The sequence below is a fragment of the Manis javanica genome, chromosome 5, assembly GCF_040802235.1.
Source record: "Manis javanica isolate MJ-LG chromosome 5, MJ_LKY, whole genome shotgun sequence".
NCBI lineage: Eukaryota > Metazoa > Chordata > Mammalia > Pholidota > Manidae > Manis > Manis javanica.
The window spans coordinates 142182907-142209284 of record NC_133160.1 but is presented as its reverse complement, the minus strand read 5'-3'; the positions used below and the strand labels follow the sequence as shown (position 1 = coordinate 142209284).

At 35.1% G+C, this 26378-nt stretch overlaps 1 protein-coding gene across 5 annotated transcripts in view; it reads left to right on the top strand.

Annotated features, from left to right (window-relative positions):
* The window catches only part of KLHL5 (kelch like family member 5), a 101071-nt gene that overhangs the window by 65376 nt on the left and 9317 nt on the right, over nucleotides 1-26378 (top strand). For 4 of the 5 annotated variants that reach the window (XM_073237733.1, XM_037002806.2, XM_037002808.2 and 1 more), the window contains 3 exons: nucleotides 3931-4117; nucleotides 9717-9941; nucleotides 20048-20210. In XM_073237733.1, the coding sequence (XP_073093834.1) occupies nucleotides 3931-4117; nucleotides 9717-9941; nucleotides 20048-20210 (575 nt within the window). The remainder of the gene's footprint in view (nucleotides 1-3930; nucleotides 4118-9716; nucleotides 9942-20047; nucleotides 20211-26378) is intronic. The other variant, XM_037002805.2, reaches the window with a different exon arrangement.

Genomic DNA, 26378 nt, shown 5'->3' with positions numbered 1-26378 from the left:
CCTAGTTAGAAGGCTTTTAACTTACATATAGTTATTTTATTGTAGTCTTCCACAGTAGATTCTTAAAATTGTGTAGGAAGTAGTATATATAATTGTAATTCTCTATCAAGTGGTCATTTTAATGTGGGTTTTTTTAAGTGATTAATCCAGAAGATAAGTGTTTGTGGTCATTTTATTTTACCTTTAAAAGCATTCTGAACTTTTCTATTTGATCAAATTTTAAATAATGTGGATAGCAATACTGAAATATATAAAAATTATTTTAAAAATTTTGACAGCTAAATTCTTGATGTTCCCGGTGATTGGCTTATATTATAAGTATCATGATCTTCACTATTCTGTTCTGAATTCTCAATATTGCCTTGTCCTAAAGGTCAGAAATGTGAAATGAGTCAGTATTTACCTTTAGAATTCTTTTAATTTACAAGGTTTTGATTCCAAAACCTTTGTAAGCTTATAGAGTTCATAAATCATTCACATTCCTTTTTTTTTAAGGTATTATTGATATACACTCTTATGAAGGTTTCACATGAAAAAACAATGTGGTTACTACATTTACTCAAATTACCAAGTCCCCACCCATACCCCATTGCAGTCACTGTCCATCAGTGTTGTAAGATGCCACAGAGTCACTACTTGCCTTCTCTGTGCTACGTTGTCTTCCCCGTGACCCCTCACACCATATTCCCATTCCATTTTTACATAGTATTTGGGGGAACAGTTTTAGAGGAATAGTCATATGGTGAACAAGTATGTAAGTGAAGATAAAATTTAGAAATTGTTCTGTCTTCTAAATGCTTTCATTTTAATAATTTGCCATTCTTTTATGGCAGAGAAGGCACATATTATTCACCTAAAGTGCATAGTATATGAGAGTCTGTGTTTTTTCAGTTTTCTGTCAGTGCCTTGTGAAGAATGATTTTCCATATGATACTTGGATTAATGGCTTCATATTTTCTTCTGTTACTTTAATACCTCTCCCTAAATATAAATAATCACATTTATTCATAAATTATAGACTGTCAGCATCTTAAGAAATACATTTTAATTTAAATTGCAATAACTAATTAAGTCTCCCAAGACTTTCTACAGTTTTTTCACATCTTTTTATTTAGAAAGGACTAAAATAATTATATATAAAATAATAGAAACCTTAAGATGAATTTAAATAAGCCAACTCAATGTATATTCAGTAATGGTTTCTGTAGCAAGTATAACTATATCTGCTACAATATGGAATAATTAATAGCAGAACTTAAACTCTGTCATGAGACTTACTGTTTCAGTTTGGCTTTTTTGCTGTTAACATGCTGTTTTCAGTTCCCAAATGCCACTAAGTTTTTGATAGTGACTTGTGTTACAGACTCATCTTTCTCTTCCATTATCAAAGTATGAATATATTCTCAATATTATTAGTCATTAAGGATATGCAAAGTAAAACTATATTTTCCACCCATTCAAATGGCTAAAGTAAAAGAAGATAGTAACATTTTTGTTGAGAATGTGAAGAAACAGGAACCTTCATATATTGCTGAGGGGACTGTAAAATGTTGCAGCCCTTTGGAAAACAATTTGACAGTTTATTTGAAAGTTAACATATATTTACCATATGACCCAGCAAATCTATTCTTAGGTATCTACCCAAGAGAAATGAAAACATGAATCTACATAAAGATTTGCACATAAATGTTCTTAGCAGCTTTATTCATAATAGCCAGAAACTGGAAACAACCTAAGTGCGCATCAACTGGTAAATGGATAGATGAAATATGACCCATACAAAGGAATATTTTTCAATATTAAAAATATATATGAAGTAATGATACATGGTACACATGGATGAATCTCAAAAACATGCTAAATTTTAAAAAGCAAGACACAGAAGACCACAAATTGCATGAGTCTGTTTATGTGAAATATATTTAAAAAGGCAAATCTGCAGGGACAGATTAGTGCTTGGGACTAGATGAGAACAGAAATTAACAGTAAATAGGCATGTGGGGTCTGATTGAGGTGATGAAAGTGTCCCGAAACTGTTTTATGGTAATGGTTGCACAACTTGGTAATTTACTACAAACTATTGAATTGTATATGTGAAATTGTGAATTATATGATATATAAAATATAACTTGCATTATTAAATACAATTCTGTAATACATCAAAAAGATAATAAGCTATATCCAGGAAGTCTTTTTTCAGGAATCTGAGAATGATTTCATATCAGGAAATATGTCAAGGTAATTATGATGTCAATAACTTAAAGAAGAAAAAGCCATATGATCCTATCAGTAGATGTATAAATACATTTGGAAAAACTTAGCAACCATTCTTAATTTTAAAACTCTGAATTAAAATAGGGAAGGAAGAAAATATCCTAAATATAATAAAGGTGGATTACTAAATTCCACAGCAGCTATTATCCTAAATAGTGAAATGCTAAAACCATATCAGTTCAAACCAGAAAGAGGGATAGTCTATGTAACCCTAGTTTTCAACATTGCTTTGAAGGTTTTAACAACTGCAATAATAAAATAAAAATGAAATAATTGGCATACATATTAGAATAAGATTTCAACTATCTATTTGGTGATGATTACGATAGTATAGCTGATAGCTAGTGTTTTATAAGGGAATGTGGTAAAGTAGCAAGTTATAATGCAAGTATACAATAAACAGTAGATTTTTCTCTCCTCCAGCAAATCATATGCAAAATGCAAACTTAAAAATCCATTCCCAATTGCAATAAAAATAATAAAATAGGTAGGACTATATTTAATAAAATAAAGGCATAAGACCTATATGAGAAAAACTATACAACAAATGGAAAGTTCTTGAACTGAAATATTAAATATCATAAAAATCTAAGTTCTCCAAAAATTAATAAATTGCAGTTTCTGTTAGAATTCCAACAGGATCCATGTGTGTTAAAGGGGAATTAGGTAAATTTATCTTAAGTGTATATGGAAATAAGACTCAAAATTAGCCAAGAAATCTATGAAAATGAACAGTGAGGGTAGATTTATATCAGATAACCAGAATATGCTATACAGACACTGTAATAAAATGTGGCATTAAAATGGTAACACACAATGGATCAATGGAATAAAGAATCAAAAAGTAGATATCATCTATCCTGAGAAGTATTTATGAGAATTTAATATGTGGCCTTATTAATTCAGTTTGAAGGTTCAATTCAGTTGGAACTGGAGGGGACTATTTAATAAATGGTGCTGATACAGTACTTGCTATCCATCTGAAGAAAATTAAAATATTCTTCAACTCATACTCTATTTAAAAATTAATGGATTAATAGCCTAATGAAAGAAATAAAGCAATAGAGGAGTAGGGAGGGGGTGGAAAATCAAGCACATAAGGAAAATAAATGCATTTTTAAATACAAAGTGTAACCATATTTATGCATTTGTATACAACTACATCAATATAAAAATAGGATTCGGTGAAGCACAAGGGAGTCTTAGAATAATGACCATTTAGAGCTCTTTCCCCCTTAAGAAATTGGTAAGTTTTATTTTTGCTTTTGTTGTCTGAGCATTGTTTACAGAGGTCAGATAGATGCAGTTTGATTAGTCAACTAATAATTATTCTTCTTCAGTTAAAATTATTTCTAATTTAAAAAGTAAAATTCTAGAAAATCTGGAAAACCAAAATAAAACAGTAAAAAAGGTTGTTTACAAACATCAGTTTCCCCACCACCCAGAGATAAGCATTGTTAAGATTTTAGAGTACACCACTTACTCCTCAGTGTTTATTTTTCAGCGAAATTTTAAATGTAAATTTTGTATGTGTTGTATATTTTAGTTAAAAACATATGTCCAAACTTGGATTTATTTTTAATGAGATAATTTCCATTTGTGAACATATGGTTTATTCTTGGTCATTCAATATACATACTCACTATTCTTTTCTAGTTTCTGGCAGACATGGAAAATAATGCACTTTTTCGGGATGATATAGAATGTCAGAAACTTATTATGGAAGCAATGAAGTATCATTTATTACCAGAAAGACGACCCATGTTACAAAGTCCTCGGACAAAACCTAGGAAGTCAACTGTTGGTACGTTGTTTGCAGTTGGAGGAATGGATTCAACAAAAGGTATTAAATAATCTTTTACTTGAGGGAACAGAAAAAAAAAAGAATTTTAATTAGTAATAGATGTGGCTGAAGAGCTCTGTGAAGAAATGGCTGGTTCCGGGACTGGGGTAAGAAAAGTACAAGATAAGCCTAGAAGAACATCTCGTAGTGCCAGAAAGTAAGGAAATGCTCAAAAATGATGGAGACAGGTCAAGGGACACAGCAGGGAGTTTGAAGGGGCTTCCACTGTCCACATCTGGGATAATTTCAGCATGAAAATAAATAGTGGTAGAGAGTACAACCTATTAAGTATTCATGAGTCCACACTGATAAAAATGAAGGGGAAGAGAAAGTTCTTTACAGTATAATGTGAGCTACTAAATATAAAAGGAAAGATGGGGTTAGAAAAATTTACCATTTGGCAACCATCATAATAATAACTACTTCAGTCAAGAAACATCAATACATGCTGCAACTAGCAGGTAAAAGTTTGGGAAAACAGGATATTTAGCCTCACAGTATCTCCCAACCACTTCCTTAGGGGTAAAACAGTATCTTAACAGTGGAGAAACCTGGCGCACAGCACCTTAACCAAATAATCAAAGGTCATACTGCCAAAAATGAGACTAACCAGCAGCGTGTGCCTCTTGAATGATTCATTGAGAACTCAGCTGCACATCTATTTTCGTGCCAAAAACGTATAACCTGAGTTTAATCATGAGAAAGAAAGAAAAAAAAAAAGAATCCAAGTCAAGAGGCATTCTGTAAAATAACCTGTCGCAAAATGTCAATATCATGAAATACAAAAGACATTTAGGAATTATTCTAAATTATGAAAGACTAAAGAGACATGAAAACTATTACAATGCTACATTCCCTGCTCCCTCTCTCTGGAATGTTCTGTGCCCTGATGTTGGAATGGCTAGCAGAAATTACTCACTCAGATCTCCTCTCCGATGTCAGTTGACCAAAGATTTCCACAGACATTCAATCATCACTTGCACATCACTTTCTGACCTTTTGCCTTGCACTTTTCTCTCCTTCCTCTGCTTTATGTTTCTTCATAGCACCTGATCCATTTGTGTATGGTCTGTCTACCTCTTCCCCCCCAAGTTAGCTCAAGAAAGCAAGGAGTTTGTTTTCTTCATTGATATATTCCCATACCCTAGAACAGTGCCTTGCTCATAGATGGCATCAGTAAATATTTGTCAAATGAATGAAGGTTGTCCTTTGCCATCTCTTTAATTATTTGTATGACTAAATCCCTTGATGCATTAATCACATCCAAACATTTCATTTCTATGTGACATCTTTAAAGAATATAAAAATTTGAGCTCTAATTGAAAGTTTTATTGTTATTTAACTTTTAGGTTCCTGATAGCAAAGATACAGATGTCAATGTAGCTGTAGATATTATCCCATATAGCATAGTGCTATGTATTTATAGATAACTCAAGTCTAAGTATGGGCTTGATGACTGAACAGTATGGAAATATGTAAAGATAACTGGTTAAAGTTATAAATATTTGGAAATTTTAAAATCAACACTTATTTTCCTCCTCTTTTCCTCTCTTTTTCAAGGCTTTAACTGCTGTGTATAAATTATATTCTTTATTCTCCTATTTTCAGCTTGTATAAAATATCCACATGATGTTCGACTTTAACCTCAATTTCATGTGTGCAAGTCTTCTCTGACCATGTCTCCCAGACTTGAGAACTTGGAATTATAATTCATTGTTCTTCAGTGGACATCAACTCTGACTCATTTACACAAATAAGGAATTTGTTTGAAGGCTATTGAAAAATGGGCAGGAACTACATCCACTGCCTCTGCTTTATTAAACCTGCTTTAGTTTTAAATCGTAGATGCAAGGACCCCTTTTACTAGCTTTAGGTCAATCCTGGATCTTAAATTTCTAAGGACAAGGAGAATGAATCTGTCTTTTCAGCTTTATGGGAGATAGGTTCTTGACTCTCATCAGGGCTTTTACATACAGTGGGAAATTACCCAAGCATGAAAGTGGAACTCAGACACTAAGACCCAAAGTAACCAATACATGTCTTTCTGTCTTTTTCTGTCTGTCCGTCTGTCCCTCTGTCTTTTAAACATTCTATTCCAACAGTCACTGAGTCTTCTTTCTAAATCCATTGTTATCTTCCTAATTTCAGTTATGGAGTTTTCAGTTTACATATTGCAATCATGTTCATTTAGTGGGAATAGCATTCATTACGTTGTTCTTACGTGCCAAGCATTACACTAAGCACTTAACCTATATTGTTTCATTTCATCTTCATAACAATTCTATGAACTGAATTTTATTATTGTCCTCTTTTAGAAATAAGAATACTGAGACCTAGAAATTTCCTAGGATCAAACACCTAATTAGTGATGGAATCAGTTCATTCAAACGGGCATTTTGACTCTGGTGGGAATATCCTCTGGTTTATTAACTCTTCTGCTAATATGCTATTACTTTGCTCAAAAACTCCAACAATCTTAATTTCTTATCACATAAGATGTAAATTCCTCTTTTTTTGAAGTTTTGAAGACTCTGTAATCTGGCCCTTACTATATGACCAACTTTATTTCTGAGTCTTTCTTAATAATCAAATACTCTGACTTATCTTATTCCCAACATCTTTATCGTATGGCCTTGCCTTATTCCCAATGTCTTTATAATGAAAACTTCACATTAATTGGATGGTAGTGTGATCATATACCTGGCTAGTATAGAGTCCAACTAACAAGCTAAATACCACTGGTGATTCTAAATACTACTAAGAAAATGTTAGAGTATATTTCTGCTTTTTTAAAAAGTATAAATTAGGGATGTTATCAGCTTCTAATAGAATTTTGCAATTGTTAGGATTTTTTTACTTTTGGATATTTGTTTTATTTTAAGATATGTTTCAGACTTCAAGATTTTATGTCTTAAAAATTATATCTGATGTTAACAAAAGAACTTTTAGCTACCAATTCATAAAACCATGATACTGCTTAGTGAACTAGATCTAGAAGAAATAACTTAAAATGAAAAAAAGTAACCCTTAAATTCATTAGGGAGGAGTGATGATAAGCATTGTACTTTATTTAATGGAAGGAAGAAGTTTTAAAATCAAATTTAGGGTAATGAATCAAGTATACTAGTACATAAATAATCTGAGTGTATGAATAAAATCTCATTATAGCTAAGAATTATAAAGAAAGATTATTCAAGTTCAAAAAATTTTTTGAATAGCTGCTATTGTATGAGGTACTCTACTTGGTGCTGTGAAGAATATAAAGGTGGAAAAAGATTTGGAATCGATCCCAATTACAAATTTTGTAGGGTAAATTTAAAAAATGTAAACTATAATATATTAAAGCATAAAAAAATATATATATATATATAAAGCAAAACCAAAACTTCTACATTTAGGAGATTATCAGTAGCATTAGGCTCTGATGACCTAATCATAATAAATACTTTAGGATAAATGTTTGTCCTGATTGTAAATCTGTAAGGATAGCATTGATTCCATGTTGTGTTAGAAGCTTAGAAGAGAGGAGTAAAGTAGATTTTAACTGAACTCTTCATAACTGGAAGTTGGCTTGTTTTAGAGGATGGGCTTTTAATTTTTTTTTTTTCTTACCTCTATTTCTCTTACCTCATAAAGAGAACAAAAGAGTTCCTGGAGCCTTCTAATTCTTTTTTTTTTCTGGTATTTTTTTAAATTATTATTAAGGTATCTTATGAAGGTTTCACATGAAAAACAATGTGGTTACTACATTCACCCATATTATCGAGTCCCCGCCCACTGCAGTCACAGTCAGTCAGTGTAACAAGATGCCACAGTCACTGCTTGTCTTCTCTGTGCTACACTGTCTTCCCCATGATCCTCCCACACCATGTGTACTAATCATAATATCCCTCAATCCCCTTCTCCCTCCCTCCCTCCCCTTTGGTAACTGCTAGCCCCTTCTTGGAGTTTGTGAGTCTGCTGCTGTTTTGTTCCTTCAGTTTTGCTTCACCATTATACTCCACAAATGAGGAAAATCATTTTGTATTTGTCTTTCTCTGCCTGACTCATTTCACTGAACATATAATACCCTCTAGCTCCATCCATGTTGTTGGCAAATGGTGGATTCTGTTTCTTTCTTATGGCTGAATAGTATTCCATTGTGTATATGTTCCACACCTTCTTTATCCATTCATCTACTGATGGACACTTAGGTTGCTTCCATATCTTGGCTATTGTAAATAGTGTTACAGTAAACATAGGGGTGCATATGTCTTTTTGAATCTGAGAACTTCTTTTCTTTGGGTAAATTCCTAGGAGTGAAATTCCCAAGTCAAATGGTATTTCTATTTTAAGTTTTTTTTTGAGGAACCTCCATATTGCTTTCCACAATGGTTGAACCAGTTTACACCACCAGCATTGTAGGAGGGTTCCCCTTTCTCCAAATCCTTGCCAACATTTGTTGTTGTTTGTCTTTTGGATGTTGGCCATCCTAACTGGTGTGAGGTGATATCTCATTGTGGTTTTAATTTGCATTTCCCTCATAATTAGCGATGTGGATTATCTTTTCATGTGCCTATTGGCCATCTAAATTTCCTCTTTGGAGAATTGTCTGTTCATATCCTCCACCCATTTTTTAATAGGGTTATTTGCTTTTTGGGTGTTGAGGTGTGGGAGTTCTTGATATATTTTGGATGTTTAACCCCTTGTCAGATACGTCATTCACAAATATATTCTCCCATACTATATGATGCTTGGAGCCTTCCAATTCTTAAAAAAATGTAAACACTGTTAGGGAGTTTACTCCCTAAAATTTTCCACTCTCACAGTTCCCAAAGTATATGATCTGCGCTAACACTCTTGCCCTTCCTGGTGACAGGATTTGTATCCCTCCTGCCTCCTGTGAAGGCCAGCCACTCGCCTGTGCTCTGATACTGCCCTCTCCTGCCTCCTCAGGAACTTCACACTATTAGTTAACATCCTTTCATCTCCTGTATTTTCATCTTCTTTCCTTACAACTAGATAGATCTGTCCCTTAGCATTTAAGCAAACTACGTTTTTCCAATTAAAAAAAAAAAAACCTCCCTCAGCTGACCTAGTAATTCCTCTCTCTTCCCTTTTATAGCCAAACTCTCATAAGAATCATCTATGCTCACGATCTCCACTTCTCACCTCCCAATCATGTCTCAACCACTCAAACAAGGAGATTCTCCCTCAAGCCATCAGTGACCTCCCTGTAGCTAACTCTAGTAATACTTCTTAGTCTTCATCTTCCTTGGTCCTCTCAGTAGCCTTTGATACTGCTAGTAGTCCTACCTACTATAAATTTTTTTCTTTAGATTCCATGACACTACTTTTCCTCCCAGTTCTAGCTCTTGCTTCCCAGCCTCTTTGACAAATAATCCTTGACTTTTTAATACTGGGGCCTGGTGTATGTCCTGGAGACTAGTAGGAATGTCAGGAATATAAGCAGGGACCAGATCATACAGTAGCTTAGTGCAATATAATAACAGAATTATTGTCACTGATAATAAAATTATACTTTTGTATGTTTAAATTCCTAAAATACTCAATCGTGGTGAAATTTTTATGTACATAACTGCTATATATTACTATGAAGGAGCAACAAGCATTGAAAAGTATGACCTTCGTACGAACATGTGGACTCCTGTCGCAAATATGAATGGAAGGAGGCTACAGTTTGGTGTCGCAGTGTTAGATGACAAACTGTATGTAGTTGGTGGAAGAGATGGACTGAAGACTCTGAATACCGTAGAATGCTACAACCCTAAAACAAAAACTTGGAGTGTGATGCCTCCTATGTCCACACATAGGCATGGCCTTGGTGAGTATAACTGCAGATCTGTTCATAATACCGTATCGTAGGCTTCCACAGCACTTTCACGTTCTGTACCAGGAGAAGACCACCAATATGGAAGCTTCAAAATCAGCAAAAATCAGTCACTAAACACTCCTTCACATTAGCCTTGTTAACTGAGAAGGAGAAGCAGAGAAACAGCATATACATAAATGCGGCAGCAATTGCACAAGTGCAAACATAGATATTTAAGGACTTTAGTATAGTATAATGGATCAAAAAGCCATCTTTTAAAATATGTGTTCTGTTTTGGTAATTAGCATTGTCTAACCTAATCAAAATGCTTATTTAAAAATCTTTAGCATTATTGTTTTTCATCTATATCCCCTGGTTTTTTAAGCAGAAACGAGTAAAAACCCAGAGAAGTTTTGATGTGGCACAGGAAATGTACAGATAGAGACTTTTCATTCTTTCATTCAGTAATTCACCAAGCAGACATTGAACAACATGTACTCTGTGTCATGCTCTTTGCTCTAACAAAGATGAAAAAGACACTGTCTTTCCCCTCAAGGGACTGATATCTCATTCTGAGGTGACAGAAGATCTAGGGATCTCATATCAGATGACCTCTCTTTTCTCATAGCAGAAAGAATAGGTGAAATAGAACTGTTGAATGAGAGTGAAAGAAATAGAAATAAAATCAAATGGGGCTTGAAATGTATATGTATCATCCAGCTTTTGCTGCATAACAAACCACTCCAAAACTTAGAGGCTTAAAACAACAACCATTTATTTAGCTTATGGATCTGTGGTCAGCTGGTCCAATCTGATCTGGGCTGCCTTGGATGATTTCTGCCAGATTTTTTCATATATCTGTGGTGGTCTGGCAAGTCAGTGAAGTGATCTAGGTGGCCTCATTCACATGGGTAGTGGTATGCAAGTTGTTGTTGGTCTAGGAAGAGGCAGCTGGGCCACATGCCTCTAATCAAGCACAAGCTAGCCCAGGGTTCTTCATATGGTGACAGTCACAGGGTTTCAGAGGCAGGAAGAGAAGGCAAGCCAAGAGATACAAACTCTCTTCAAGCTTCTGCTTGCATTAGGTTTGCTAATGTCCCATAGGCCAAGACAAGTCACATGGGCAAACACAGATTCAAAGAGTAGAGAAGATGACTCCTGCTCTTGATGGGAAGAGTTGCAGAGTCACATTAAAAATAGGCATGCATTCAAGTATAGGAGGAAACTGTGACCATATTGCCAATTTTTATCACAGTTTGGAAAAGGTTTAAAGTAGTTGCAATATGAAATTTGAGAGTTCATAAAAGATTAATTAAAAGGTGGATGAGGAGGAGGAGCCAAGATGGCATGAGTAGAGCAGCAGAAATCTCCTCCCAAAAACATATATATTTTTGAAATACAACTATCCCTAAAAGAGAGACCAGAAGATACAGGACAATAGCCAGACTACATCTATACCTGCGAGAACCCTGTGCCTCACAAAGGGGGTAAGATACAAGCCATGGCCTGGTGGGACCCGAGCGCCCCTCACCCCATCTCCCGGTGGGAGGAGAGAAGTCAGAGCGGGGAGGGAGAGGGAGCCCAGGACTGCTAAATACCCAGCCCTAGCCATCCACACCGGAGTGCAGAAACACAGTGCATGGGGTGCTGGATACTAGGGAAATGGGACAGTAAAATCTGTGAGCGGTCCCCGCAGCTGGGGCCTCTGGGACAAAGAACAGAGAGTGCTTTTTGAAAGTCTTAAAGGGACAGGGACCCCACAGCTGGATGGAGGCGTCCCAGCACAATTAACTTAGCACTGGGAACCCAGGGAACTCCAGGCGACCTAACCCCCTGGGTGGCAGCACAGCTCTGAGGCCCCTCATGGTGATAAACAGCCTCCTGCCCATTCCCGCTCCAGCGCGGGAGCAGCAGCCTGAGAGCAGCTACGCCCACAGCAAATATGCGTGCAGCTTCCTTCACAGCAGCTGGGCAAGAATCAGAGACCCCATCTGCGCACAGCTGCCCAGCACAAGCCGCTAGAGGTCGCCTTTCTCCCAGGAGAGGAAGGCCACAAACTAGGAAGAAGGGACGTTCTCCCAGCTGACATGTGCCAAGTACCCATGACTATCTCTATCGCCATGAAAAGGCAGAAGAATTTGATACAGACCAGATTAACCCAGACAGTCTCCCCTGAGAAGAAATCTGGGGAGATAGACCTAACCAATCTTCCTGAAAAAGAATTTAAAAGTAAGGTCATAACCATGCTGATGGACTTACAGAGAAATATGCAAGAGCTAAGGAGGGAGAATACAGAAATAAAACAATCTCTGGAAGGATTTAAAAGCAAAATGGATGAGATGCAAGAGGCCATTGATGGATTAGAAACCAGCGAACAGGAATGCATAGAAGCTGACGCAGAATGAGAGAAAAGGATCTCCAGAATGAAACGATATTAAGAGAACTGTGTGACCAATCCAAAAGGAACAATATCTGCATCATAGGGGTACCAGAAGAAAAAGAGAGAGGAAAAAGGGATAGAAAGTGTATTTGAAGAAATAATTGCTGAAAACTTCCCCAAACTGGAGGAGGAAATAGTAGCTCAGACGACAGAAGTACACAGAACTCCCAACAGAAGGGATCCAAAGAGGACAACACCAAGACACATAATAATTAAAATGGCAAAGATCAAGCACAGAATTTTAAAGGCAGCTAGAGAGAGGAAAAAGGTCACCTACGAAGGAAAACCCATCAGGCTGTCATCAGACTTCTCAACAGAAACCTTACAGGCCAGAAGAGAATGGCATGATATGTTTAATGCAATGAAACAGAAGGTCTTTGAACCAAGAATACTATATCCAGCATGATTATCATTTAAATATGAAGGAGGGATTAAACAATTCCCAGACAAGCAAAAGTTGAGGGAATTTGCCTCCCACAAACCACCTCTACAGGGTATGTTAGAGGGACTGCTCTAGATGAGAGCACTCCTACGGCTAAATAGATGTCACCAGAGAAAATAAAATCACAGCAAAGAAAGCAGACCAACCAAATACTAACTAAAGGCAAAAAATAAAACCAACTACCAGCCAAAGCAATCAAAGCAAACACAAAAGAGCACAGAATAAAACACCCAACATATAAAGAGTGGAGGAGGAGGAATAAGAAGGGAGAGAAATAAAGAATCATCAGACAGTGTTTATAATACCTCAACAAGCAAGTTAGACAGGATGATACTAAAGAAGCTAACTTTGGACTTTTGGTAACCATGAATCTAAAGCTGCAATGGCAATAAGTACATATCTTTCAATAATCACCCTAAATGTAAATGGACTGAATGCACCAACCAAAAGACACAGATTAATAGATTGGATAAAAAAGCAAGACCTATCTATATGCTGCTTACAAGAGACTCACCTCAAACCCAAAGATGTGCACATACTAAAAGTTAAGGGATGGAAAAACATTTCATGCAAACAACAAGGAGAAAAAAGCAGGTGTTGCAATACTAGTATCCGACAAAATAGGCTTCAAAACAAATAAAGTAACAAGAGATAAAGAAGGACATTACATAATGATAAAGGGGTCAATCCAACAAGAGGATATAACCATTATAAATATATATACACCCAACACAGGAGCACCAGCATATGTGAAATAAATACTAATAGAATTAAAGGAGGAAATAGAATGCAATGCACTCATTTTAGGAGACTTCAACACACCACTCACTCCAAAGGATAGATCCACCAGACAGAAAATAGGTAAGGACACAGAGATACTGAACAACACACTAGAACAGATGGACCTAATAGACATCTACAGAACTCTACATCCAAAGCCATAGGATACACATTCTTCTCAAGTGCACATGGAACATTCTCAGAATACACCACATACTGGGCCACAAAAAGAGCCTCAGTAAATTTAAAAAGATTGAAATTCTACCAACCAACTTTTCAGACCACAAAGGTATAAAACTAGAAATAAATTTTACAAAGAAAGTAAATAGGTCCACAAACACATGGAGGCTTAACAATATGCTCCTAAATAATCAATGGATCAATGACCAAATCAAAATAGAGATCAAGCAATATATGGAAACAAATGACAACAACAGCACAAGCCCCATATTCTGTGGAACACAGCGAAAGCAGTCTTAAGAGGATAGTATATAGCAATTCAAGCATATTTAAAGAAGTAAGAAGGATCCCAAATAAATAGTCTAACATCATAATTGTTGAAATTGGGAAAAGAAGAACAAATGAGGCCTAAAGTCAGCAGAAGAAGGGACAGAATAAAGATCAGAGAAGAAATAAACAAAATTGAGAAGAATAAAACAATAGAAAAAAATCAATGAAACCGAGCTGGTTCTTTGAGAAAATAAACAAAATAGATAAGCCTCTAGCCAGAATTATTTTGAAGAAAAGAGAATCAACACATCAACAGAATCAGAAACAAGAAAGGAAAAATTACAAGACACCACAGAAATACAAAGAATTATTAGAGAATACTATGAAAACCTATATGCTAACAAGCTGTAAAACCTATAAGAAATGGACAACTTCCTAGAAAAATACAACCTTCCAAGACTGACCAAGGAAGATCTAAACAGAAAATCTAAACAAAGCAATTACCAGCAAAGAAATTGAATCAGTATTCAAAAAACTACCCAAGAACAAAACCCCTGGGCCAGATGGATTTACCTCAGAATTTTATCAGACATACAGAGAAGATATAATACCCATTCTCCTTAAAGTTTTCCACAAAATAGAAGAGGAGGGAATACTCCCAAACTCATTCTATGAAGCCAACATCACCCTGATACCAAAACTAGGCAAAGACCCCACCGAAAAAGAAAATTACAGACCAATATCCCTGATGAATGTAGATGCAAAAATACTCAACAAAATATTAGCAAACCGAATTCAAAAATACATAAAAAGGATCATACATCACGACCAAGTGGGATTCATCCCAGGGTTGCAAGGATGGTACAACATTCAAAAATCCATCAACATCATCCACCACATAAATAAAAAGAACACAAAAATCACACGATCATTTCCATAGATGCTGAAAAAGCATTGGACAAAAATTCAACATACATTCATGATAAAAACTCTCAACAAAATGGGCATAGAGGGCAAATACCTCAACATAATAAAGGCCATATATGATAAACCCACAGCCAACATCATACTTAACAGCGAGAAGCTGAAAGCTTGTCCTCTGAGATCAGGAACAAGACAGGGATGCCCACTCTCCCCACTGTTATTCAACATAGTACTGGAGGTCCTAGACACGGCAATTAGACAAAACAGAGAAATACAAGGAATCCAAATTGGTAAAGAAGAAGTTAAACTGTCACTATTCACAGATGACATGATATTGTACATAAAAAACTCTAAAGACTCCACTCCAAAACTACTAGAACTAATATCGGAACTCAGCAAAGCTGCAGGATACAAAACTAACACACAGAAATCTGTGGCTTTCCTATACACTAACAATGAACTAATAGAAAGAGAAATCAGGAAAACAAGTCCATTCATAGCATCAAAAAGAATAAAATACCTAGGAATAAACCTAACCAAGGAAGTGAAAGACCTATACCCTGAAAACTATAAGACACTCTTAAGAGAAATTAAGGAGGACACTAACAAATGGAAACTCATCCCATGCTCTTGGCTAGGAAGAATTAGTATCATCAAAATGGCCATCCTGCCCAAAGCAATACACAGATTTGATGCAATCCCTATCAAATTACCAACAACATTCTTCAATGAACTGGAACAAATAGTTCAAAAATTCATATGGAAACACCAAAGACCCCGAATAACCAAAGCAATCCTGAGAAGGAAGAATAAAGGGGGGGAGGATCTCGCTCCCCAACTTCAAGCTCTACTACAAAGCCACAGTGATCAAGACAATTTGGTGCTGGCACAAGAACAGAGCCACAGACCAGTGGAACAGAATAGAGACCCCAGACAGTAACCCAAATGTATATGGTCAATTAATATATGATAAAGGAGCCATGGACATACAATGGGGAAATGACAGTCTCTTCAACAGATGGTGCTGCAAAACTGGACAGCTACATGTAAGAATGAAACTGGAACACTGTCAACCCCAAACACAAAAGTAAATTCAAAATGGATCAAAGACCTGAATGTAAGTCATGAAACCATAAAACTCTTAGAAAAAAACATAGGCAGGCAAAAATCTCTTGGACATAAACATGAGTGTCTTCTTCATGAACATATCTCCATAGGCAAGGGAAACAAAAGCAAAAATGAACAAGTGGGACTATATCAAGCTGAAAAGCTTCTGTACAGCAAAGGACACCATCAATAGAACAAAAAGGTACCCTACTGTATGGGAGAATGTATTCATAAATGCCATATCTGATAAAGGGTTGACATCCAAAATATATAAAGAGGTCACACACCTCAACCAACAAAAGCAAATAATCCAATTAAAAATGGGCAGAGTAGCTGAACAGACACTTCTCCAAAGAAGAAATTCAGATGGCCTACAGACACATGAAAAGAAGCTCCACATCGCTAGTCATCAGAGAAATGCAAATTAAAACCACAATGAGATATCATCTCACACCAGTAAGGATCGCCACCAACCAAAAGACAAACAACAACAAATGTTGGCGAGGCTGTGGAGAAAGGGGAACCCTCCTACACTGCTGGTGGGAATGTAAAGTAGTTCAACCATTGTGGAAAGCAGTATGGAGGCCTCAAAAAGCTCAAAATAGAAATACCATTTGACCCAGGAATTCCATTTCTAGGAATTTACCCTAAGAATGCAGCAGCCCAGTTTGAAAACGACAGATACATCCCTATGTTTATCGCAGCACTATGTACAGTAGCCAAGAAATGGAAGCAACCTAAGTGTGCATCAGTAGATGAATGGATAAAGAAGATGTGGTACATATACACAATGGAATATTATTTAGCCATAAGAAAAAAAAAACCCTACCATTTGCAACAACATGGATGAAACTAGAGGGTATTATGCTCAGTGAAATAAGCCAGGTGGAGAAAGACAAGTACCAAATGATTTCACTCATATGTGGAGTATAAGAACAAAGGAAAAACTGAAGGAACAAAACAGCAGCAGACTCACAGAACCCAAGAATGGACTAACAGTTACCAAAGGGAAAGGGACTGGGGAGGATGAGTTGGAAGGGAGGGATAAGGGTGGGGGAGAAAACAAAGGGGACATTACGATTAGCATGTATAATGAGGGGGGGGGCATGGGGAGGCCTGTACAACACAGAGAAGACAAGTAGTGATTCTACAGCATCTTACTACGCTGATGGACAGTGACTGTAATGGGGACTGTCGGGGGGATTTGGTGAAGGGGGAGCCTAGTAAACATAATGTTCTGCATGTAATTTTAGATTAATGATAACAACAATAAAAAGTTGGATGAGTAGTGGTGAAGGCAGAGTTGAGGTTATATGGCATAGCTTTGTGTACTATACTCTGTTTATTAATACTCAGCAGCAGAGCAGAAGCTGCCCCCCAAAACCATAGCCAGTAATGAAAATTTTCTAGGTATGAAGATTAGTATGGTAGTGGGTACTGCAATAGATCAGGGAGACAAGGGATTCTGCTAGTTGTAATTAGGTGTCAATGAAAGGTGACCTTAAGTTTCAAGTTTGGTAAGGAAGTAAAACCAGAGGATTAGGAAAGGCTAAGATACTGAGAGCTGCTTGAAATTAACTATATGAAATTTAACTAAGAAAACTATAAAACGTTGAGTTTTATAAAGTCACGTACTACATAGGCACAGAATGAGACAATATATCTAAAAAGCAGCATGAATGAGACTTACAAATTTGGGTTGACTGTAAAATCCAGGATCAATAGTATGACTCAACTGCATACTTTTCCTCCGCTATAGGGAAAAGAAACTTAATTCTAACTTAAGGTAAATTCTTACAGAGTACATAGAATGAGAATGCCCATGATCCACCTTTGTTTCATGCAAATCAGATTGTGCATAGAATAATATCATTTGTTCTAAATACCACTGACTTTACTAAAACTTTATTGAAAACCTTGATGAACTGCAACAAGTTCAAAGGAGAATGATTATATAGTTCAATGTGTCTTGATTAAATTTTTTTTCAAACTTTTGTGTTATTGAAAACAGCATTGCTCTTACTAATTTACCTTATGATAAGTAGATTTTATAAATTTGAGTTTATAAAACTTTTACCTAAGAAACATTCCTTTATCTCTATATTGGAGAATTATATAAAGATTTCATTTGAAAAGGTGGTTCTTCTGCTAAAATTTCTTTGGAAAGCTTTTGTTTAAGGGATTGGACTAGATGAACCCATTAATTTTTCTTCTAGACTTTTAATTACATATATGTATATATATGTACACACATACACCAACACAATCACAATATATATATATACACACACACAATTGGGTATAATATATAATTGGAGCTATAGATACATGTGTGAGTGTGTGTAAGTGTGTGTGTGTGTGTGTGTGTGTGTGTATAGTATCCAATAGCCAATATTGGTACAGCACAAATGAGTGCAGTGATATGTTGGTTTGAGTCATACATGCATTGTGAATAATTTTATCTTATCTGGCCATAATTTCACAAATTAAAAATATTTTCATCATAAAATTTGTATTTTGGCTCTCAAGTGATATGTATTTATATCCACCTATGATTCTGTCATACCTCTTCACAAAACCTTCAACTGGCTCTCCATCTCATTTAGAATAAAATACAAAGTCCTTACAATAGCTCTGACAGCCTTGCATGATCTGACTCCTGTGTGATCCCCTTCACTCACCCTGGCCTCCTCGATATAACATAGACATACTAACCAAGCTTCAGGGCCTTTGCACATATTGTTCTCTTTACCTCACCCTCCTTTCCCGCAAATAAGCCTATGTCAGGTTTCCTAACTTTACTCACATTTTTTTTTCAAATGTCCCTTTATACAAGAGGCCTCCCCTGATCCTCTCTACCCTTTTACTCAGTTCCATTTCCCTCATTAGCAGTTATCAATACCTGAAATATTATTCTGTGTCTGTTTCCCTACTAAAATACTAGGTTCATGAAGGCAGAGCCCTTATCTGTTACGTTCTGTGTTCTACTTAGTAGAAACGCAATAGTTATTTGTTAAATAAATGAACAAATGAATATGGCTTGGTTCTCTGGTGATAAATCACACCAATAGATTTGATATCAAATCAACTACAGTAAAATCTCATGAATTTGAAATAACAGGAGGAAACAAAAATGCTCTTATAAAGATGTCTTAAATCTGAATTACTGAAAAATTTTGTCAATACAGCAATGTGTACATTTAAATTGTTTTTAATAACATTCTACTGTTGGACCTCAAAATACTGCCTTTAAAACTTGTAAGATGAGAGCTGCAGTGTTATTTCTCCCCCTTCCTGACCCATCTGCCTACCAAGAAGAGCCTGTGAGGAAGCCAGATATCTATATCATAAATGTTTGCTTAGTTAAATTTGTATGTAAGGCTCATTGTACCACTGAAGGAACCTACAGATTTAATGCAATCCCTATCAAAATTGCAATGGCATTTTTGAAAGAAATAGAACAAATAATCATGAAATTTGTATGGAACCACAAAAAATTCCCTACTAGCCAAAGCAACCTTGAGAAAAAGAACAAAGCTGGAGGTATCACACTTCCTGATTTCAAACTGTATGGCAAAGCTACAGTAATGAAAACAGTATGGTATTGGCATAAAAATAGACAAATAGGTTGGTGGAACAGAATAGAGAGTCCAGAAATAAGCCCATGTTTATATGGTCAAGTAATTTATGTGACACAGTAGCCAAGAATATACAACAGGGAAAGGATAGTCTCTTCAATAAATCATGTTGAGAAAATTGGACAGGTACATGCAAAAGAATGCAACTGGATCACTATCTCATCCCTTATACAAAAATTAACTAAAAATGGATTAAAGACTTGAACATAAGACCTGAAACCATAAAAATCCTAGAAGAAAACATATGTGGTAAGCTGTATACTTATATTTCAATTAAAATGTTATTTTTGAGACTTAGCAAATCTTAAGTCTTTAATTCTGTCCTGTCTCCTTGTAGGTGTGGCTGTATTGGAAGGTCCCATGTATGCAGTAGGAGGGCATGATGGCTGGAGCTATCTGAATACAGTGGAAAGATGGGACCCTCAGGCTCGCCAGTGGAATTTTGTTGCCACCATGTCCACCCCCAGGAGCACAGTAGGTGTGGCAGTACTAAGTGGAAAGTAAGAAAATATTTAAAGTTCCACTCAAAACACAATAAACTAAATTTATTAAACTATCATGTCCAAGTTAAAAATACACAATAGTACTTTGAGTAATATATACAAACTTTTTTAAATAGTCTCCTTTTATGATAATTCTAAATATAAATAGCTCAACAATAAGTTGAGTTTTCATTCTAATGTGCAGATATTATAAATACTTATCTTTTGAATAAAGAAATTTTATGTAAATATTCAGTATAATAAAATCTGGTGGTTTATATAAGCTTTAAAAGTATATGACTATATACTTTTCAAGTAGTGACTGTAGCATCTTACTATGCTGATGGACAGTGACTGCAATGGGGTATGTGGGGGGGACTTAATAATATGGGTGAATGTAGTAACCACAATGTTGCTCATGTGAAACCTTCATAAGATTGTATAACAATGATACCTTAATAAAAATATGTATATATCATCTCTTAAAAGTAGTATAATCTCCCTCAGTGTTTCCCTAAATAATTCCTTCCATCTCTTCTACTGACTTTACTTTTACTTGTTTCTTATCTTGGTAAACTGCTGAAAATTGGTATGAATTTAGAAAGAGGTGCTCTCTTGTCTGCTCTAAATAGAATACACAGATTTGGATAGAGCCATTGCCAATAGCTCTTGGTGACTCAAAGACTAAATATTTACCTTCTTCAGACCCTTCTGCCATAACATGAAGGCCTGTATGGTTATTAAATAAAAGTTTTGTTGCATACCTTTATTCAGAATTCTTTCATTTCCAGAAAGAGGAAGAAATCAAGGTTAAAATATAGAGACTTAAAATTATTTGTAGAATTATGTTATTGATTAGTAAGTGAGAAAATATTGGTATTATTTTTATATTTTATAACCTGAGATCTTGTTTCTTCAGGACCTTCTTAGTAACTTCCTACTTTTTGTTATTTTTTTTAGCACCATTACAAGTGACAAGATAAATAGAAACCCACTTTCTTCATACCTTTCCCCTTACTTGTTTTAGCTAAAGAAATAACTTCCAAATTCATTACTACATATCTTTCCTAATTTTTTAATGGAGGAGTCCGCCACCAAAGAATCTAATAAGTGAGAAAAAAGAAAGGAACTGACAGTATCTTTTCAGTTTTGACCCTTTGGTTTAAATTTCTGGGATTTGTTCACTGGACTAATTCTCTTTCAGTGGCATATTTCTTAGCCCTTATTTCTGGCATATTTCTTAGCCCTTATTTCTTTAAAACCTGATTTCCAGACCTGCAGTAACCTTGACATCTAGGCATAGAAATTTTTTACTTCTTACCTTTTCTTCCTCTCTTATAAGAAATAAGTATTTCCATCTTTAACTCATGTAAATTTCCATAAAATACAAGTTATTGAATATAATTATGTGACAACCTCTTATCTACTAAATGTTAAGACATTTGATTTTGCAAATACAGTCTATCTACATTGCAATTGTAACTGGTCTTTTGGGATATCTCCCAAACTGGTCACATGCCCCAAACCTTAACTCTCTGCCTCTCATCCATCTTAGAGACTCACCTAATGTTCCACCTAAAATACAATAGGACCATGTCACTTTCTTCTTAAAACATTTCAGTAGCTTATCTGACCAAGCCTCCTTTGTGATCTTGCCTCTGTCTACCTCTCTGGACTCTTCTCTCTCTTCAACTCATGCATATTACACTCCAACAGAACTAACCTATTTGTGAAGAATACATGTTATTTCACACTCCTATCATCTTTTAACTCATACAATCTCTTAGAATGTTGTCTCCCCCATTTTCCTACCTGGCAAGCTCAGCATTCTTGAAACTTGCTCAAAAATCTCCTTTGGAAAAACTTCCCCAATCCTCACTACTACTGTCTCTTCTTTCCATCTATGCTTGTTGTCCATTACATCCTCAACATTTTTATTGTGCATAATTTGTGTACAACTGTATTGCAGCATGTACCACTCTATTATTGTAGTTATTTACTGGTCCATCTCCTATAGTAGATAATTGTCTTGAGGGATGTAGTCCATCTTTTTGTCCTTTATACCACCTAATGTGGGACCTGGCACCTAACCTGAAGTGTGCAGCCTTATTGAAGAACTTCTTGATACTGCTTAGATGCAGTAGTGCTTTATTACCCCCAGAAGAGGATGTGTTAATCCATCAACCAGCATTTTTCTGAGTTTGCTTTAAAACAAAGTAGCAATAGTTTAAAATAATTTGTTAGTTCCCATTTCTTTTTATATCATTAATGTACAATTACTTAAACAACATTATGGTTACTAGACTCCCCTCCTTATCAAGTCCCCCCGACATACCCCATTATAGTCACTGTCCATCAGTGTAGTAAGATGCTATAGAATCATTACTTGTCTTCTCTGTATATACTGCCTTTCCCACGTCCCCCCTCACTACATTATGTGTGCTAATCATAATGCCCCATTTTCCCCCTTATCCCTCCCTTCCCACCCACCCTCCCCAGTCCCTTTCCCTTTGGTAACTGTTAGTCCATTCTTGGGTTCTGTGAGTCTGCTGCTGTTTTGTTCCTTCAGATTTTTCTTTGTTCTTATACTCCACAGATGAATGAAATCACTTGATACTTGTCTTTCTCTGCCTGGCTTATTTCACTGAGCATAATACCCTCTAGGTCCATCCATGTTGTTGCAAATGATAAGATTTGTTTTCTTCTTCTGGCTGAATAATATTCCATTGTGTATATGTACCACATCTTTATCCATTCATCTACTGATGGACACTTAAGTTGCTTCCATTTCTTAGCTATTGTAAATAGTGCTGCAATAAACTAGTTTCCATTTTTAAGTAATGTCCAGAATCTGGAAAAAAATGGAAATTATGTTGTTAAAAAAAAGTATGCAATTGATTGAAAAAAATTAATCATGCATCTTCTCATCTTCTCTCTACCACTCCTTTGTGATTTAAAACATCATTTATCTGTGCCTTGGATTTTTTATCAATAAAATGAGAAGCCCAGACTAACTTCTCTTTTCATTATTTTAACTCATTTTACAATGCTTCCTGAAGCAAAATATAGTTGTTTCTGTAGGGAAGAACTGTTTCAATATTTTATGAATTATATTCTGTATCTTAAAAATTTCCAAGTGTTAAAATTTTTCTTTTGATCAAATTTGACAGAAGTTTTATTTAGACTTCCAACTGCTCAGGCTACTTTTAGGCCACTGCCTGGCAAATATTTTTGGCTGTAGAATCTCTTTTTTAAATGAAATCTTATGAAAACCTGAATACTTAAGGCAAATACTGCTGCATGTTTTTATTATAAACTTATTTTAAATGTATTAAAAGTTCTAGTTCATAATATATACTTACTATAAAAATTGATATAGTGGAATAAATTTGTTTTGAAGAACACCCAGTTTATTTCTATGTTTTATTTTGGTTCAATATAAAGAAAATCCATGATTAACAGATTAGAAGCTGAAAATGGAAACAATTATTTTAACTTACTAGAACAATTTAATCAGAATATTAGGAAACTCTTCAGTTAAATTGTTGATGTAATTTGAAACTGATGACTTTTTCTTTCTAAGTTGAATCTCAAATAGTGTCTACCAACTACTTGCATTCTTGATTATAATTTTAAAAGTCAAGCAAGACCTAAATCTTAATTTTAAAATATATAGTACAATACTATCACAATTTGATGTAATATTTCTCTTTTTATTGTAATAGATACTGTCATGGGGAAGAAAGACGACTTCTGAATCTAGTATGGCATTTAATTGAGCCAGGTGGCATTTTTGAAAATTATTAAAATTTGAATTTCAAATGCACCATTTTTGGAATTCCTTCAAGTTCTCCCCCAAATCCTATTCTTAGAACACAGTTTGAAAACTGTTGCTTGAGATAATGATTCTTCAGAAGGTGTTACCAGTACATCTTGGCTCTTAATATTAGCTTAGTATATAAACATTGTTTGTACACTTAAGATGTCCTAAAAATGGCATTTTCTAAAAGAATATAAATAGAAACAATTCATTTTTTCCCTTAAACACATACATGATGCTTACCATGTGTGAGGCACTGTTCAAGTACTTTAAATTTGATCATCAGTAATCCTGTGAGGTGGGGCTTATGGATTTTATTATAATGAAATTCCAGCAGGTAGCAGTTAAAAACTTGGCCACAAGTGGAAACAGCATTCAAATCCAGAGAGTCTGGCTCTCCAGAGTTCATGTCCTTAATCCCTATACTACACCACTTTTCACAGTTAAGACCCTTAAGTTCACTGTGAAGAGATAGGGTACCTTGAAGCCTATTTTGTGTGTTTGTGTTTGTGTGTGTGTGTGCACATGCTTTTTTAATATTGATAATCTCCAATTGTTGATGCCTTCTAATATCCTGTAATTCATATTCAGGTAATTATTCTACCAAGTATTAGTTAAAGATGCTAACAATTTAATATTAAGAACCATAACACAAAAAAGTAGTCTTTAATTAACAAAAAATTTTAACAGATTGAAGTTTCAAATAAATTTCAATTTTCATACTATTATTGTAGTTTAACTTTAGAACAAATTACTATCACAACCATATGTTGCAATTTAAGATATAGTCATCTTCTCATTAAGAACCAGTCTGAGTGGCATAGAGCACTTTAAATTATGAATTTAAATAAATAAATCTGTCTTTAAAATATGTATATCTACCAAATACAAAGACTGAGAGTTTTAATGAGCAGAAATTTGGGATAGTTCAAATAGTATTTATTGAGATTAAAAAACTATTTAAATATTAACTAAGGCATCCATAAATTCAAAATGTGTCACCTCACACCACTTAGAATGGCCACTATCCAAAAGACAAGAAATAATAAGTGTGTTGGCAAGGATGTGGGGAAAAGGGAACCCGCATTACTATTGGTGGAAATGTAAATCACTGCAGCTCCTAAAGAAAGCAGTGTGGAGATGCCTCTAAAACCTGAAAATAGAAATACCATATGACTCAGTAATTTTACTTCTAGGAATTTACCTGAAGAAAACAAAATCCATGATTTGAAAAAATATATGCACACCTATGTTTATCACCACATTATTTACAATGGCCAGGGTATGACAGCAACCAAAGTGTCCCATCAGTAGATGAATGGATAAAGAAGATGTGCTACATATACACAATGAAATACTATTCAGCAATAAAAAAAGAAATCCGCCGTTTGCAAACACATGGATGGACATAGAGGGTATTGTGCTACGTGAAAGAAGCCAGGTGGAGAAAGACAAATACCATATGATATCATTTATGGAATATGAAAATATAACAAAACAAAATGGCAGTAGACTCATTGACACTGAGAAGTGGTGGTTTACATGGGGGACGAGTTAGAGTGGGTGGGGTGGCGGGTGAGGGGGATAAAGGGGCATAAAAATTCTCAGTCATAGTGTAAGTTGGTCACAGGGATGTTAATACAGCATGGAGAATATAGCTAGTGGTTCTGTTACATCTTCCAATGTTGATGGATAGTAACTGCTAGTGGAGATGAGGATTTAATAATATGGGTAAGTGCTGAACCACTGTGTTGTAGACTTGAAACCAGTGTAAAATTGTATACCAATGGTATTTCAATTTTGAAAAATTCAAAATGTGAAACCTTTTGTACGACAAACTACTCTTTAAAAAAAAAAAGAAAGTAAAATATCAATTAAGAGTTTCCCAAGTGAATAGTCAGTGCAAGATTCTGTGTTTTGTAACAAAGGTTCAAATATTTAAAATGCTTTATATATATCTTAAGTTCAGAGTAAAAAAACTTTTAGTGCAGTACATTGATAATGAATTAAAATGGATCTACTAGGCAACATATAGGAGATTAACATGCCATATTTATTTTAAATAATTACAGTATCCTTTTTCTGCAGCAATTTAATGATCACTAGTTATATATAATAAATATTAATTTATATACCATTGTTTCGAGCTATCCCTTTATTCTCCTATTTACTATTACAAGTACATCCCAGATGTCTTCTTACAGCATTTGATTGAATTTAAGGTGCCATCAATTATGAGACATTATCAATTTATGTGCCATTAAGAAAGATATGCTACCAATTCGCCATCTAATTGGTAGCATATCTTTCTTAATGGCACATGATATGCCATCTAATTGGTAGCTGTCTTTCTTAATGGCACATAA